This window comes from Callospermophilus lateralis, chromosome 5 (assembly GCF_048772815.1).
Source record: "Callospermophilus lateralis isolate mCalLat2 chromosome 5, mCalLat2.hap1, whole genome shotgun sequence".
Taxonomy (NCBI): Eukaryota; Metazoa; Chordata; class Mammalia; order Rodentia; family Sciuridae; genus Callospermophilus; species Callospermophilus lateralis.
The window spans coordinates 88999846-89017034 of NC_135309.1; the positions used below are offsets into that span (position 1 = coordinate 88999846).

Here is a 17189-nt window from a genome sequence, read left to right on the forward strand (position 1 = left end):
GTAATCGAGAAAGCCAATTGGACATGTTTTATGAATACCGTGTTTTTTAAAAGAAACCAAATGACTAACTTATTGGGGGTTTGGTCAATGGTAGTTCTTTCTAGACGTGTCTGAGCTGCTATTTATTACCTTGACTTTATCTACTACAGGTTTTCCACCTTCTGGATCTGCTTCCCTTTTCCCCAGGCTACCAGCTAAGGCTTCTACAGCATCATCTGGCACCATGCTTTTCTAAAAAAACACAGGCGGATATGTTAAGTAGGTAGATAGTGATTTTCTTTAAAAACAGACTCTCATCAAACAATCCAGAAGGGCAAGTCCTTATTTCAGGCCTAGATAAGAAGCACACGTTATTTTGTAATAATTTCAGTTATCAATTGAATTAGAATCAATATTTAGTAAACTTAAAAGATTAAAAATTATAACAAGTTTCTTCCATATAACCTCACATGTGTGGAACTTACATATTGACCAGAAATTTGCAAGATCTAGCCAGAATTTTGGTTCAGAAATAATATAAGGAAAGTAAGAGGAACTGAAAAGTCAGTAAAGAAGACAGAAGTAGTCACTGTGGAGTTCATTGTAAAGACTGCACAGAGAAGATTTTCAGAATCCTGTAGGAGAACTTTCTTTTCTACTTTGTGAGTTAGATGGCCAGTCCAGGAGGTACGGAGGTGTACCTATGTAGCTTCTGCAGTTCCTATGGATCACCGATGATTCAGGTGACCCTGCTGTGACCGATTAACCTGAGCAACACAATGAAAACTGTCCATCTGTGGTCCAGTAATCAAAAATAAAATATGCTCCCACATGATGTCATGAGCTCTGGTCATGGTGGTATTTAAAGTGAAAAGATGAACACAAAACATAAAAGATGTAAAGGGAAAATAAAGAGGAATGCATGTTTGAGTTAAAAGACAGAACTAGCTCTGGCTTTTCTAAACAATGGGTTGTTATCTGTTAATTAGGTGACTTATGAAAAATCAGTGAAATATTTTATGGTCAGGACTTATTTTTTTAATATATAGACTATAAAATAGAATGGTAATACGTAATGGGGATAAGTGCCATTCATTGAATTGTCATTTCAATCATGTGGTACTGAGTTGCAATATCAACTTATGATCTTGGTCAAACAAAGGTATAGAAGCCTTTGGTTTGAATAGTCTCAGAATTTATTCTTACTATAAGCTTTTTTTTTTTTTTTTTTTTTTTGTGGTGCTGGGAATTGAAGCATTCTAGGCAAGCACTCTACCAATTGAGCTGTATCTCCAGCCCCTCAGAGTAAATCTCTCACCTCACACTGATGATCTATCTTTTAAAAAATAAAGATAAACAAAATAAAGGTAGTTGGACACAATACCTTTATTTTATTTATTTATTTATTTATTTATTTATTTATATGTGGTTCTGAGGATTGAACCCAGGACCTTGCACCTGCTAGGTACTCTACCTCTCTACCACTGAGCCACAACCCCAGCTGGAGGAATGATTTTAATATTACCAAAAAATGGGGCTAGGGCTGTAGAATCATTGCCACACATGATTCAGGCACTGTGTTCGATCCTTAGCACCACATAAAAATAAAACAAATAAAAGCATTCTATATATCTGCAACTACAAAATAAATACATAAAATTATCAAAAAGTGTCCTTCTGTTTTATATATCTTAATCATCATCATTACAAAAAAAATATTTTTTTCTGCTAAAGTGTGCTATAAGTCACCATTGAGGAAAGGAAGACCAGGAGGAAGGTAATTGTCTGCCACCTTGTGGCTGAATGTTGAATAGATTTTATTTCCAGGAAGGGGGGGGGGGAACAACTAAACTCAATTCTTTGGTATTATACTTAATTCCTAAGAGTTGCACTAATACCCAGATCTCATCCAGGAAATCTGGCTTGGTATCTATCTGAGATACCTGCTCACAATATACTTCTGTTTTGTCATACTAAGTCTTGTGGGACCTTTGGAAACCACTGCTTCCCAAACCTGTACCCTTCCCCCACATTGGGTTTAAGAAATTACTGAAACAGAGTTAAAAGAAAAGCAAGGAGAACAGTCTTGGGAATGAAGGAAACTGAAAACAGGACTAAGGACTACAAATTCCATTCTGTAGTATTTCGTGTCAAATTCAGAAACTAGTACTCAGGTTTCTGAATTTCCTTAGTATATTTTCTTTTTATACACAAAAGAAACATCCTAGACTCACATTCATTTCCTTCTGCTGGTTGTCTTTCCTTCACTCACTAATCCTCATGCTTTCTGAGGTCTTCTGACCTTTATCATACTTTGCTGCTATTCTTTCTGGCTCCCAAGGGTGTCACAATCCCAGAAATGCCAACTGCCTCACTGACGGAAACCTTGGCAACTGTTGCCTGAGTTGACAGGGTGGAGGCCTAGGAAAGGAGGTCTGGGAAGGTAACATTTTTGTTCCTTTTTGCTCACTAAAAATTCAACTCTCAACCATGTAGTCAGGGTCAAGTTGGAAAGAAACTGTCTGAGTCCCATAATGCTTTTCCTGGCAGTCACACTTGGTGGCTCAAGGTTTTTCACAAGAGCTCTGCTCTGGAATGTGGCTATTGTCCTTTTGATTCCAGTAACCATCTTTGCTTCCACTGCTGGTCACTGGACTCTTCCTGGATTCGCTTCTCCTCTCCTATTCCTTACCCCTGTGGCCCGTGGCCTGACAATGTAAGCTGGTAGAAGCCTCAAAAAACCAACACCAGGGTCTCCTTCCTGACTTTATAAATGGGAATCAAGTCCCATTTATAAAGGCAGGAGGGAGACCCTGGACTGGGGGATTTGTAGTTGACACCAAGCACTTCCTTGACAGGAAGTGGCCAGCACACAGCATTCAAGATACTTGTGTTTCACTTGCTTCAAGACCCCTCACCCCACTTTTCTCAAACAACTGGATGTGCACATCCCAGGCAGACCAGGGGCTTCAAATGTCTCTGTTGGTCTATCCTGGTTGACTGGTCTCCCTGAAAATGGTGCTACTTCCATTTTCCAGTGTGACCCTGCCCTTCACCCAAAAGTCTTTCCTAACTCCTGTGAAGAGGGGCTCTTTCACTCATGTTCTCTCTGCCCTTTTCCATATAAATATGAACAAACTGTACCATAGCTGAAAGCAAGAGCCATAGCTCTCATCTCAGTCGAGGCTCTAAAATGTTAGATGGGTTTCTCAAGGTCAACTCAAAGCCCCATTTCTCTCCTCTATTATGGAAAGAGGATCAGAACAGAGTTTACAGTGTGCTTGTGAAAATTCAATGAGAAGATATTGCCAAGCATCTAGAACAACGGCATTGTTGGTGACCCATGTTAGCTCTTCACAGTATAGATTGACTTAGTCTCTAATAAAGACGCTATTCTCTGAATCACATTCTATCATTACCTAATGGAAACAAAATCCATTGAAATCAAAAGTAAACAAAGACTCAATTAGTTAAATATCATACTTCATACAAAAAATTAGAGCATGAGGAGGAGGCAAGAAATGAAGAAGGAAATGAAAAGGAATTGAGTCAATCTCTCCTCTTCTGGTTGAGACAGTGGAATGAAATCATAATAATTTTGTTGGAAGTTATTCCATCAGGAGTCAGTAAGAAAAGTGACATTGGCTATCTGTCAAATTCCAAATAGGCTTGAAAGACACAGGACAGTGAGTAAGCAGGACGAAAATATTAGCCAAAGAAATAGAAATAATTTCAGAAGGTGAAAGAAAAAACACAGCTTGCAACAATTTAATTAAAAATTTAAATCTAGCTTGAATTTTCAATAGCATAACTAAATCATATTTTGTTTATTTTCTCAGAATATGATGATTTGATGATAATGCACAGCAGAGACTGATAGGAAGAAAATTAGTCCCAGAGAATCACTTACCACGGAAGCTGGCTTGGGTGGTGCCGACTGTATACTGCACATAGAGGTTCGAGACACAGTCTCTGCCACAGTGGTGGGGACAGCAACCTTATCTTTCTGGGGAAACAAACAGGTTCTTTAACTAACTTTAGAAATAACTGTTCAATGATGGAGCAACAGGACACTGCAGTATCATATGTTATGAGTACGAGTCTCTTAAATGACTAAAGATTTTTCAAAAGTATGTAATCTAGGCACATTAAAATTCTTTAGTAATCATTATCTCAACTTCACTTTACCTCTTACCTCAGGTAGGTTGTTAAACCTCTCTGAGACTCAGTTTCCACATCTGCAAAATGAGAACAATGACAGTACCTACATCTCAAGAGTTGATAAAGAGGCTTAAATGAGATAACAGGTGAAGTGTAACCCACAGTTCCTAGAAACACAGTAACTCAACAAATTTGAGTGATTATTGCTATTATTTGTCACAACACAATATATAAGAATAAAATATGCATATTATGTAATACAAGAGAATCTTACATAAAATGGTATATTTATATAAATCTAAGGGCACATTATAAACTGTAAACAGTTACATGTACAGGGAGTAATAGTGATCTCAGAATAGTCCCTGGACTAACAGCCTCAGTACTATCAAGCAACTTGTTAGAAATGCAGATTCTTGGGCCTCCAATGTACTAATCAGAAATTTTGGGAGGGAAAGGCTAATAAGTCATGTTTTAATAAACCTCCAGGTGATGTTTGCTAAAGTTTGAGAACCGAATCATATCTTATTACAGGAGTCAAATTTCAAATCCAGGCATTTATGGGAGCCTATCCTCTATGCAAAGTACTCGGCAGATAATCTACCTCATGATCTCTTCTTTTAAGAAAATTCCTGTTTTAAACTGCATGTTCAATGTTAGGGTTGGAGAAGGACCAATACAGCTAAAAACCTGTTTGTTATCAATGCTTTAGGGATAAAAAAGGAGTCGCAGGATCCCCTGCCATGCTGCACCCTTCACACAGGTTGGAAGGATGGTATAGTTAAGCAAGGGGAAGGCAAGAGATAAAGGCCATGTTTTAGCAGAGACTTAGAAGAATGAGCAATATTTTTCTGCTGGCTAACACATAATAGACTTCAGCTGATCTAGAATTAGGAGGAAAGACTATTCCCAATGGAAAGAACCAAATGAAGAAAACCATGGAGACAGATGTACTTACTGTTGAATGACTGGGGAAACTGGGAAAGGAAGCTTGGGCAACAACACATCAGTAGGAACTTTTCTTTTGTAGGGAATAGGAAGCCCCCTGGTGGGAGCAGGGATATGATTTGACTACAAATATGCTTTAGAAAGAATAATTTTGGTGCACATGTAGGACAGACAGGAAGGAAAATGGGAAAAAAAAAAAGCCATTTGAGATCCGAGGGGAGAGATGATAACAACATTAGGTAAGTTACAGAAACATAATAGAACCCCTGATCAATGGATCAAAGTATGTATTTGAGAGCACCCTGAAGGAATAATTGCAGGTCTTAAATTGCAAGAATTTCAGGGTTTGTTTGGTTAAAGAAAACATATCTAGGAAAAGATAAGACGAAAACTGCACGTAAAAAAAGATGGTATAATGAGCTTATCCACTCCATCATGGTCAAATCATTCTGATTTCACATACTTTAAAATTAACAAAACATAAAACCCTTCAAAAGTAGAGATTTATATTTTCAGAAACATACTTCTGTTTTCTCAGTTGGCTTTGATTGTTTTTCTTTAGCTTTAGACCGGCCGAAATCTTCTGAAAGTTCAGCAATGAGTTCTGATTCACTGAGGGGCTGTAACATAGGAACATTATATATTATGAAGCAACTGTTTCTACTTTGTAAAAAATGTTTTCATAGAGCAATATTTTTCTGCTGGCTAACACATAGTAGATGAGTACATTTTAGGACCTAAAACCAAAAACTAACTTATAGGGGGCATTTGTTTCATTGATCAAGTAAGGAAAAGTCACAACAAAATAAGAAACCCTAAATAGCTCAAAACTACTGTTAATGGCTTACTTAATCAAAAGTTTTCCTGATGTATCAATTTCAGAAAAATTTTGCTCAAATAGAATTTCCCATTCTCCCCAATGAAGACCTAGATAGATTTTTCAAATGTGATTATTGTGTTCTTATTTCCGAGTCACTTCTTTTCTGCCTGAGTCGGAGAAACACATCACATACTCCTTTGCCATGTCTTTGTGGCTTTCTGGAAGCAAAGTTGTGTTAACCTGGTTGTTTCAGGGGCTGTGGTATTACTAGTTTAGACCTTGTAGAGATGTCAACTAACAGCAGTGGCCTGTGATGGCAGGGCATGTCATTCAGACGCTGGGTCCCACCAGAGACAGCCTGAGCTTGCAGTGTTAGCCTTGCTGTGTTCTAGCTTGTAACTCTCTCTCTCTCTGTCCATTTCCTCACTGTCAAATGAAAATGATGATACTTCTTCATGCAGTGAGGACTCAAAAAGCTCACAAGAATGCATTTGTTACAGTTTTGAACACAAAGTAAGTGGTTTATAAATGTTGCTAATTAGAATTATCAGGACAATGCTACCAACTTAAGTCAATATAGAATAGGGGAATTTGATGGGTCTAGATCAAATTCTAAAGTAAGTGCAACTTAATCTCATCTAAGGCATCAGAGCTCCTAATATTCAATGAAAATCTTAGAAACTTATCATCTACTAATAATTCATGCAGAAAATAATCATTAAAATACATGAAAAGGAGCCAGAGGTATCAGCCAAGTGTTATCATCTGCAGTTCCCCCTCTATACTAGGTTGGCAATAAGACTCCACAGTAAAATATATTTGTTAAAATTATCTTATTTTATTCTTAAATGTCTGTTGTTTTTTAAGTATAAAAAAGACTTATTTTCTAACCTTGAGTTTTTCTTCAAGCTCTGGCAATAATAGTTTTCCATCTTTATCCTATAAATAAAAATGAAAAAATCACTGGAAATGAAATTGAAAATTTTGCTTTAATGTCCCATTAAGTTTAAGTTTGTTTTTGAGAAATGCAGAATATGAGGGTAAGCTTATTTTTTCTTATATTTGAGTGAAGTTTTGCTTTAGATTATTAACTTTTTATATAGTATATCAAAAGGACTTGAGCTATATAAAGATCATTATGCCAAATGTTACCAAATATGATGTGCATTTACTATGAAAAGTTCCTGAAAAACATTTCTATCTGTTGGGAAATAGAAGAGTAATAATCATTTTAAAAGGACGTTGGCAAGAAAAGTACATCCACGTAAATGGAAATTTTTAAAAAATATCCAACCCAGGGTAAAGAGGTAGATACCATTCCTGTGATAAATAGCATTTAGATTCTTAAATATGAGGTTATACAATTTGTGACATTTCTTAAAATAAGAAAATCTTCACATAAAAAGACATATAACAATCACAATAATCTTCCACCATGTGTTTATATGTAAGTTTTCCAGAGATTAATTGCAAATGTAATTACAGGAGTTAGTCTACCATCCTCACCCCAGACCAAAACAACACAACTATCTTAATGCTAAGGATACTGCTAAATAGTTGTATGTTTAAGTCTACTACTTGCAGATCTATGGTGCTTTTATTCACATAGCAGTTAAAGAAAAAATTATTACCGATCTGTGTCAAGCATTGTTAGTAGCTGAAATAACTGAATTGGTGGGACTTTACTGACCAACGGTTCCTACTTAAGAAACCAGGAAGGAAAACCCAACCTTAAAAGGTTTTTAACTGCAAAGAGTTGAAGAGAAAGGATCCAGAGATCTCAAAACTTATGAACTTGAACATAAGTTTCCTTGGTGTCAAGGGTAGGGACACACAGGAACATGATGCAAAGGCAGGAGAAGTATACGGCTGCTTTAATTTTTAACACTGCAGCTAAAATTTTACCGTGACTGGCTTTAATCTGTATCCAGTTGGGACTGTTTCGTCATCCTCACCACACTTCTCTTGTTTTTCTTCTTTAGCTTTTGCCTGATGACCAAAGAGAGACAAAAAGAAGAAGCAGCTAGATGATGCGTGTAAAATGAGATGACATTGCTTTGTATATTTACCAAAGCACCAAATCAGAAAAAGCATGAGCTCTGGTGAGCAGAAATAGCAAGGCAGTAGGGTGACAGTGAACACTACACAGCCACGAATCCTGGAGCACGTTGCTCTGCTCTTAGGTTCTGTGACTTGAGGAAGCCACCTAGCTTCTCTCTGGTCTGCCTTCTTCAACTGTAAAATGTGCTGCTATAATCTTTACATAGCTCCCTGACTTGTAAGGCTCACCACATAACAGTAAAGAAAAGATCCTTGGACAGTAAGTGCAGCACCAAAGTTAGCTGCAATTATTTTAATAAACTTCATCTGTCTTACTCGATGAGGCAGTTGTCCAAGGAAGGGAGAGGGCACAAACCAATTCTCATCCTAAACCCCTAAACTTAGTTCAGAATTGAGAAAAACATCCAATCCCAAATCTCTGCCAATTCATGAACAATTGGTTTTAACTTTTTAAAAATAACTTCCTTCAATAACATTAAGACATCATGCCATTACTAACCTATAAAGAACTAACTGTACTAGAAATAAAAGTATAGCTCTACAGGAGACCGACTTCTAGGACATAACATTTGCAGCTTAATCTTCTGGTAAGAAGTCTAACATTCCACAACAAGTCATAATTTTGATATCTGTCTCAAGGCATGGATTTAGTTCACAAATCAAGAGGGAAATTCACTGAGCAAATTCCAACTCACTCCAGTGCCCCCTTCTACATCTCAGCCTATGAGTGTAGTTTTCCATTAATTGATTAGTCTTTGATTAATTTTCAAGCACTTTTAATGAGCCAGGCTCTATTCTAAGCTTTAAAGTTTTTATAATTTTATTATTCTTTAGATAACATTTTTAAATTATGAAAGTTTTAAAAAAATTATTGCTATTTCTTTTAACAGTTCCAGTTTTATTTTGCTGTAGCATATGGAGAAAATTCTATTACATAGCGGTACCCTCAAATTCAGGGATTAGTGAGGTCTCTGGCCATAACAGCCTGCATGAACTTGATCAAGGGGCCCCTGTGTAGCAAGACTGCTCTAGGCTGTGGACAGTGAGAGTTATACACACAGCTAGATACTTTCTTTTCATCTTTGATCTTCATATTCTTGAATGAGTATATTATGGTTTGTACCAAATAGGCACTGGAAAAAACAAAACAAAAAAGTCTACTGAACTGAAATACAATGGACTAGATAACCACATGTAAAAATGGGGGAGATTTGTAACTAGGTACTGATGTAGAACAAACACACGTCTGATCTGTGTTATAAGAGTACCAGGGAGGCCTAGCCCCTGCCTGAGGTATTATGTACTTTCCACAGAGAGCTGTCTAGTGCAGAACGTGCTGGAGTGGCAGTGGACTCCTGCAGGACAGTAGCCACCTTCAGGAGCCTCAGCATAACATCAGAGTACTGCAAAGTATCTGTATTAAGTACTACAAACTCAGCTCAAGTATCTAGAGGATTGAAAGATCTTCTTAGGAAATATTTATGTTTTGGATATGAGTGAAAAGGAAAACTAGTATGTCATAAGAGTAGAAAAGAAGAGTTGTTCTCACTGGAATTTTAGCTTACTGCTGCTCCAAGATTTTCTAGAGGAAACTGAATACATTCATTTGTATCCCTTTACTAGTTACCCACTCTGCCTTATGAATAACATTTTTTATATCTAGTCTTAGTCACTGCAAGACTCTTTTGGTGCTAGGATTTATATTATGTTTATGCCTTCCCTCCCACATTTCTTGTCTTATTAAATCACTCTAATGATCTGTAAAAAGCCTGAGGTGAAAGTGCATTCACTTCTGGCCAGAGCCTACAGGTGGTGGAACCATGACTCCACCCAGCCTCCCAACTCCCCCAGCATTCTGCAAGACCACCCTTTCCTTGTGACAACAGGTTTGTGTCTGACTAATCCAACAACGTGAATCTTCTGTAGTGTAGTAATCAGTTTCCTGTATTTCAGATACATTACTTGGTCCTGGAGGACAGGGACTACTTCTCCTGCTCCCTTATGTTCACTTTCATAACATTTATCCTGCCACACTGTGGCTGGTGAGCCCTCCAAGAAAGTCGAAGATAGAAATTGGCCCATCTTGAACCACGCTGTCCCCGACCCAGGAGAGTTCCTGAGAGTCAGGGGGATTCCACTCCCTTGGTGACTCAGAACAGGAAGTGACACCAGAGGCCAGGCATTGTGACGACACACTCCCCAGCTCCCCTTCTAAGTAGACAGGGTGGAACTCCTGAGGAGGAGGAGCCCAGGTTGTGTCTCTATCTCCCACAGGACACTGCCTTGTCAAACACAGGGAACTCTCTTTTCCCCTTAAAGAAATTTTCTACAAAAATTGTTATTTATTTCTTTTTAGTTTTTATTTATTTATTTTTTTGGTACCAGGGACTGAACCCAGGGGTGCTTAACCACTGAGCTACATCCCCAGTCCTTTCTTATATTGCTAAGTTGCTAAGGGTCTTGTTAAATTGCTGAGGTTGGCTTGGAACTTGTGATCCTCCTACCTTAGCCTCCTGAGCTGCTGGGATTACAGGCCAACAACTGCAATTTGATATCAAAACTTTTCTATACCAAATACAAGCTTGCTTTGGCTCAGGAGGCTTGTTAAGGTCTTGGAGGCTGGTAAGATGCACAGGAATTGGCATAGTGCTCTAAATGTGCAGAAGCTCCAATTAATAATTGTTGCTTTGTTTTTATTTTTATTTTTCTTTTTGAACTGTTTTATTGCAAAACAGAGTGACAAAAAAATTTTTTAAACCCTGCACAAGTCTATAATGCATTGTTTTAAGGTGATAACTTTGTGACACCACCTTGTAAAATGGTGAAACTGTCAACCACATTAGAAACCCCACCATTTGCCCATCCTAGTCAGAAACCCTTCCTTCTCTGACACTCTGATGTTTATGCTAATCATCTTTCTGCATTTCTTGTATATACTTGATTAATAAAACTAAGTTAAGCTTAGTCTTATCAATTAAAAAAATTATGTCTTTAAGTCTTTTAAGTCTTTTTAAATATACAGATTCTCTTCCTTCCTTTCAGAGTACTACTTCTCATTCTTCTGGTTGTACATAGAGTAATAATGTTCAGTACATTCTATAATCCTTCCTACCCCGTACCTGCTTCCATTCCCTTCATTCCCCTCTGCCCAAGTCAAAATACCTCTATTTTTCTGCAGGTCCCCCCCCCCCACCCGCCCCTTAGTGTGAATTAGCATCAGCATAGCAGAGAAAACACTTGGCCTTTGTTTTTTGGGGATTAGCTTATTTTGCTTAGCATGGTATTCTCCAGATCCATCCATTTACCTGCAAATGCCATAATTTCATTCTTCTTTGAGGCTGAGTAATGTTCTTTATTTTATTCTAACTTGAGATAACTTTCAATTGGTTTCTCCATGGTTATATAAAAAGGATCTTCCTATCCTTTCATAGTGTTTATTCTCCTCATAGAGAGAAATGCCCAGCATTCCTCTGAAAATACAACTGAACAATTTCCATCAAAGCAAACAAACCTCTTTCCTCACCAGGCCACTGCCTCCTGCTATCTTGTTTAGTCAGGTGCCATGTAAGTTTCGGCAAAAGAGATTAGTGTTCATTTAAAATATTAAATTCTATACTATTTAAAAGACAGAGAAACATTGCTAACTTTCAACAATAAATATCTAAATTAACCATATTTGAAAGTAAGGCAGAATGGAAAGTAGTTCATTTTTAATCCCTTGTAAAATACACCCCCCTCCAAAAATTCTAAACACATGAGAGGCATTCAGTTTTAGAACCTGCAGACTAATATGCTTTGTATATCAGCTGCAAGGTCAGTACCTCATTAATTTCCTTAATGGTGCTAAGGTCGAGTTCGGGTTCTGGCTTCCGGGTGCCCAGTGAAGCTGACAGAGCCTCAAATGCTTGATCGCTCATGGCATCCTGTTGGAAATAAAAAATTCTGTGTTTGAAGAGAGAGAGAGAGAGAGAGAGAGAGAGAGAGAGAGAACTTCCCCAGAATGAAAACAATCCATTTACTTCTTTGTGAAATACACATCTTAAATGTATAAGATGCATTATGGATTGGGGAAGTCTTTTAGAGACAATTTTATTTGAAACCTAAGCAAAGAAAGAAAGGAAAAAGAACTTACCAGTGAATGAAAACTGGGGCTAAGACACGTTCTTATAGTAAGAGCGCTCTCTCGGGTACACTTTGCCCCTTACTTTACAAGTTAGAAGTGTGACTGCAGTAATAACTATAATACCATAAAATACTCTTATCAAAATAAAAAATGCAAGTAGTAAACTTTCACTACTCTGTTTTTTCTTTTTCTAAAATGGCTTCTTACAGCCCTATCCTTCAACAAAAGAGCAGTGTGGGAAGCAGAGAAACTTGAAAAGGCCCCTGCTGCCTTCTTCTCAGAAGGCACAATGGCTCATCCTAGCAGGAACTCCCACTTTCAGGGTGTGGCATTCACCACTGTTCCCCCAGTCAGTTAGATAAAAATAAACTGTCCACTCTCGGAGGAGAGAAGCAGAAACAGCTCTGCTAGAAACTGTCCTCAGCATTATCTGGGCTGCTTACACATGTGACCGGTTTTCTCATTCAGCTCAGGGCTGCAGGATTCAGATTTTGTTAGATTAAGACATGGTGACTGTAGTGAAGAAAGGGGGTCAGGAACAGCTACCAGTGACATCCCTCTAATGATCCAACAAGGCTTGAACTCTTCTAGGAAACTGTACTTAAGATCTTATGTTCCAAGAACCTAATTTTTCTGGTTTCTCCCTTCTAAGGTGTTGTGGTCAAATGGTCTTAGATCATGACTGTGCTAAAATCATTGATAAGGACCTATAGAGCTACAGGCTTGCCTGTAGATGATCAATCTTTCCATCACTGGCTTCACTATGCCACATAGGCCCAGGCGAGGGAACATATTCCTGATCATGGGTAATGCAAGATCAGACTCAGGGAAGCAACCACTGTCAGTGGGCCAAGGTTCTTTCCCAAGGAATGATTACTGATACCTCCTCCAACTTTCTTTTCTTTTCCTTAGGTGGAACAGCACTTCTGATTACCCCCACTGACTGAGCTTTTAAAATATCTCCTGCAGATTTCTGAAAAATAAAATACAAAAGGTCAGATTATAGTTAAGGGAAATTAAATTATAATAACCAGAACTAAAAAGTTGTTCTTCTGAATTCAAGGGAGTTTCTATCACGTTCTCCTTAAGAGAACTAAAAGCAATACCTCTTTCTCAGTTTTCTTTTCATCAGCTGTAGGAGAACAGGTAAAGTCAGAAGACAAGGCATCTATGGCATCATCAGGCCCCATAGGTTTCTAAAGAAACAAGACAGAGTCAGCAACAACACTGGGAGCCACTGCAGGGAGGAGGGGATTACACGCCCGAGTGAAGGAAGAATTTTCTGCACTCCTTTGCTACTTTCTGAGATACACCAATGAAATAACTTTTATCAAAGCCCATATTTGAAGTGCTCAGTAAGTATTATTATTCTCTTCCTCTTCTCTAAAGCAATTTCATGGTGGGACACAGTCATTTTATTGATACGTAATGTTTATTTTATCCTAATATCTTCTTGGCTCCATTCTCTTTTCCCTTCAAAGAAACTACCCATGAAATGGACCATGGACACCACTCTACACTCACCCTCTTACTCTAAACATATACCATTATCTGATTTAGATCAGTCATGATTCCAGTTATAGAATTGATAGTCCTATTCCCCCAACCAAAGGCATAAATAATATTGATTTACATCTTAGAAGACATTTATGTAAACTTACCAAAGAGTCTGGAGGAGGCCCTGTGATCCCTTCTTTTTTCTGAAACAGATGTGAATTAATTTGATGAGGTTGAGAAGGCAAAATTAATCCTCATGACTGTCAAGATGTATTCTCAGTTTGTGATAAACTAAATTGTGCCTCCCCAAAGCCATTCATTAAAGTCCTAATATCTAGTTCCACAGAATTAGACCTTATTTGGAGACAGGGTCTTTATAGAAGCAATCAAGTAAGGGTGAGGTCATTAAGGTAGGCCCTAATCCAGTATGACTAGTGTCCTTATGAAAAGGGGAAATTTGGAACTCAAGATTTGCATGGAGGGAAGATGATAGAAGAGACTCCTAAATAAGATGGCCATCCACAAGCCATTCACAGCCTTCAGGAGGAACCTTGATTCTGGACTTCCAACACTAGAATGGTGAGACAAAAACTTTGTGTTGTTTAAGCCACCCAGTCTGTGGTACTTTCTGTGGCAACTCCAGCAAACTAATACATAAAGTGAGCCTCTTAATAATGACAATTCAAATGCCTCATTATATTTTCTGATTTCTAAAACCTCTGAAGATATCAACATGAAATTTTATTTCTAAAAGGAAACAATGAAATAAAGGTAAATGATTAATAAACTTACAGCCAAAAGTTCCCTGTATTTTGGAGGAATTGTGATTTCTCTTTTACCCAGTTCCTCAATATACCTAGAAGTCATTTGATCCTGAAATAAAACAACAAAGATAGAGATATTGTGCAATTAATAAGCTGAGAATGTTATGTGCACGTTCTAAAACCATAGTACTATTGCATTATTCATTTATGGAACTATGAGATGCAATATAAATCGTTAAGAATTTAATACTTAAGCCAGGCATGGTAGCACACAGCTGTGATCTCAGCAGCTCAGGAGGCTGAGCCAGGAGGATCACAAATTCAAAGTAAGCTTCACCAATTTAGTGGGGCCCTAAGCAACTTAATGAGATACTGTCTCAAAATTTTAAAAAAATTAAAAAGGGCTGGGGATGTAAATCAGTGGTAAAGCGCCCCTTGATTCAATCTCCAGTATAAGAAATTAATTAATTAATTAATTTAATTAAACAAAAGAATCTAATACTTCACAAATTAGGAGTTCTAAGTTTACAAAAGTATTTGATTGGCTTAAGTCACATGTAATACTAGAAAATATTCAAAATACCATGCTAAAGTTGAACTTTATATTAAACAAAATGTATTATTGTTCATATTCAATATCTATTTCTTATCTAATGTCTAAGAAACAAAATTACAAATACAGTGGATATCTCTTGTTTGGATCTCTGCAATCCAATACCCTTGTTACCCAGAGATATCCACAACTTTGAACTTTATCATCTCCATACATTTAATGTTGAACATATTTTTAAAAATTATTACATATGTACATATTCATAAATAATATATAGGATTACTATGAATATTTTCCAATGTTATATAAATGGTGGTATATTCTGTATGCCATTCTGCATTACTTTTATTTAAAATTATAAATTCATAATGTATCCATGATGATACAAGCATAATCCTTTTTTACCACTATAGAGCATTATCCTGTCCTATGTTGAACAAAATTCTTTCCAAAAGTTTCACCAGTTCTTGTCACTCTTTGTACTTTTTGTATTCATGGGCAAGGCTCCACCCCTTAAGAATCACTCTGGAGGTAGACTCTGATTTAAGGAGAGATATATCTTCATACTCATCAGATATGGGCAAGTTGTCAGACTTTAATGTATTTGCCAATCTGATAATGCAAATGTTGTTTTTATGTGTTTTAATGTAATTTTCCTGAATTTTTAGGGAGACTTATTTTACTTGTTCATTGTCCAGTCACATTTATCCCAAGTTTCTGTTGGCTTGTCTTTTTCTCACTCTTTTGTATTCTTTTATAAACTCTAGAAACTAATTCTTCATTATATCTGTTGAAAATACTTTTATCTAGTCTGTGCCATATCTTTTTTAATACCAAGAAATACATAATGTTATTGCTTTTTTAAGAATTAGGAATTGGGATGAACTGAAGACAGTAAACATCTAGAAATCAAAGTAAGTTCAAGATGTAGGATTGGAAATAACTGGGCATGAAAATGAGTTCCAGTCCACTGAACTTAAATCTTGAGGATAGAAAATGAGACTTTCAGACCCAATGGTCTGTGTTTCAGTGTCAGTCTTAGTACAAATATTTGCTGAAGCAACATATTTGTGTGTCTATCACAGGACAAACCATTCCATCCCCAACACTAATTTTTGGTTGCAATTATTGATAGCACCATCAACCTGCTTCTACCAAGCAACAGAATACTAGGTGTTTTCTTGCATTTGCTGGCTTATTTGTTCTCCTACCCATTGAATATGAATTTCTACAGATATCAGTTCACATACCAAAACTTCTGGTCCAGTATATGTTGTATTATCATCATTAGTTTCTTCTGGTTCTCCTAAAGTGTCTATTAAGTCATCCAAAGCAGCATCCATGCCTGACTAGAAATGAAAAAAAAAAAAAAATAGATATTTAAATGTTATCTGTTAAACGTATTTCAGTTTTAAAGATTTTTTAACTACAAAAATGCTTACTCATTCTAAGAAAATATCAAACACTAAAAGTTCTTCAAATGCTAAAATAGTTTTAAATGTGAGCTTATTATTTATTTTCATCCCCAAATACAGATTCTGTATTGGAAAGATAAAAAGCCATATTCAGATAAGAATCACAATTTTAACGATTTCAAAGTGCAGTGACTACATGAATAAATGTACGAGTTTATTAAAGCTGCCAACCCAGTGAACTGACAGTTATAAATGAAAAAGAAAAACAACAAAACAAATACAAAGAATTATGACTATGCTGCTATAACAACATGGTATTTGATATTTATTGCTTTTCATTTTTTTTGCAGAGTTTTATACAAAGAACCCCTGCAAAATCTCTAGATAACACTCCTTTCAAATAGAATCTCGCTCAAAAATAGATTTTCCTGTATTCTTTCATTCATTCATTCATGTGTGTGTGTATGTATGTGTGTTTTGTTCACTTGCTTACCCCCAATTATTTACAAAACAGAAATCACCTGAAATATATGTTAAAAGTTATAAGAACTGACAGTTCTGTATTCTGTCTACATGGGTTTAAATCAATATAACAAATGAGAGGGAGCTTTCATCTTATTTTTGAGGTTGAAATGACTCATTGTGAACAATAACCCAAATCTGAAGGGGAAAAGAAAAGTCTGGGGAAAGACTCTTAACTTAGATTAAAAAGGATTGCTTAAAATGCTTGCTTTTTTTCCCCCCTGAAACTATGATATTCACACAAAAATTTTAGGACCCACTTGATCATTGATATGTGTAATAAAACTTAAAGCTGTTAGTTTTGGGCTAATTTTTTTTTTGGGGGGGCGGACTTCAGAACAAAGAA

At 36.7% G+C, this 17189-nt stretch overlaps 1 protein-coding gene across 8 annotated transcripts in view; it reads right to left on the reverse strand.

Moving 5' to 3' along the window:
- The window catches only part of Cast (calpastatin), a 113116-nt gene that overhangs the window by 18518 nt on the left and 77409 nt on the right, over positions 1-17189 (reverse strand). For all 8 annotated transcript variants that reach the window (XM_076856990.2, XM_076856989.2, XM_076856991.2 and 5 more), the window contains 11 exons: positions 16157-16255; positions 14382-14462; positions 13754-13792; positions 13199-13288; positions 12976-13065; positions 11791-11892; positions 7814-7897; positions 6800-6847; positions 5613-5708; positions 3890-3985; positions 130-231 (listed from right to left, as the gene is read on the reverse strand). In XM_076856990.2, coding sequence (XP_076713105.2) covers positions 130-231; positions 3890-3985; positions 5613-5708; positions 6800-6847; positions 7814-7897; positions 11791-11892; positions 12976-13065; positions 13199-13288; positions 13754-13792; positions 14382-14462; positions 16157-16255 — 927 coding nt within the window. The remainder of the gene's footprint in view (positions 1-129; positions 232-3889; positions 3986-5612; positions 5709-6799; positions 6848-7813; positions 7898-11790; positions 11893-12975; positions 13066-13198; positions 13289-13753; positions 13793-14381; positions 14463-16156; positions 16256-17189) is intronic.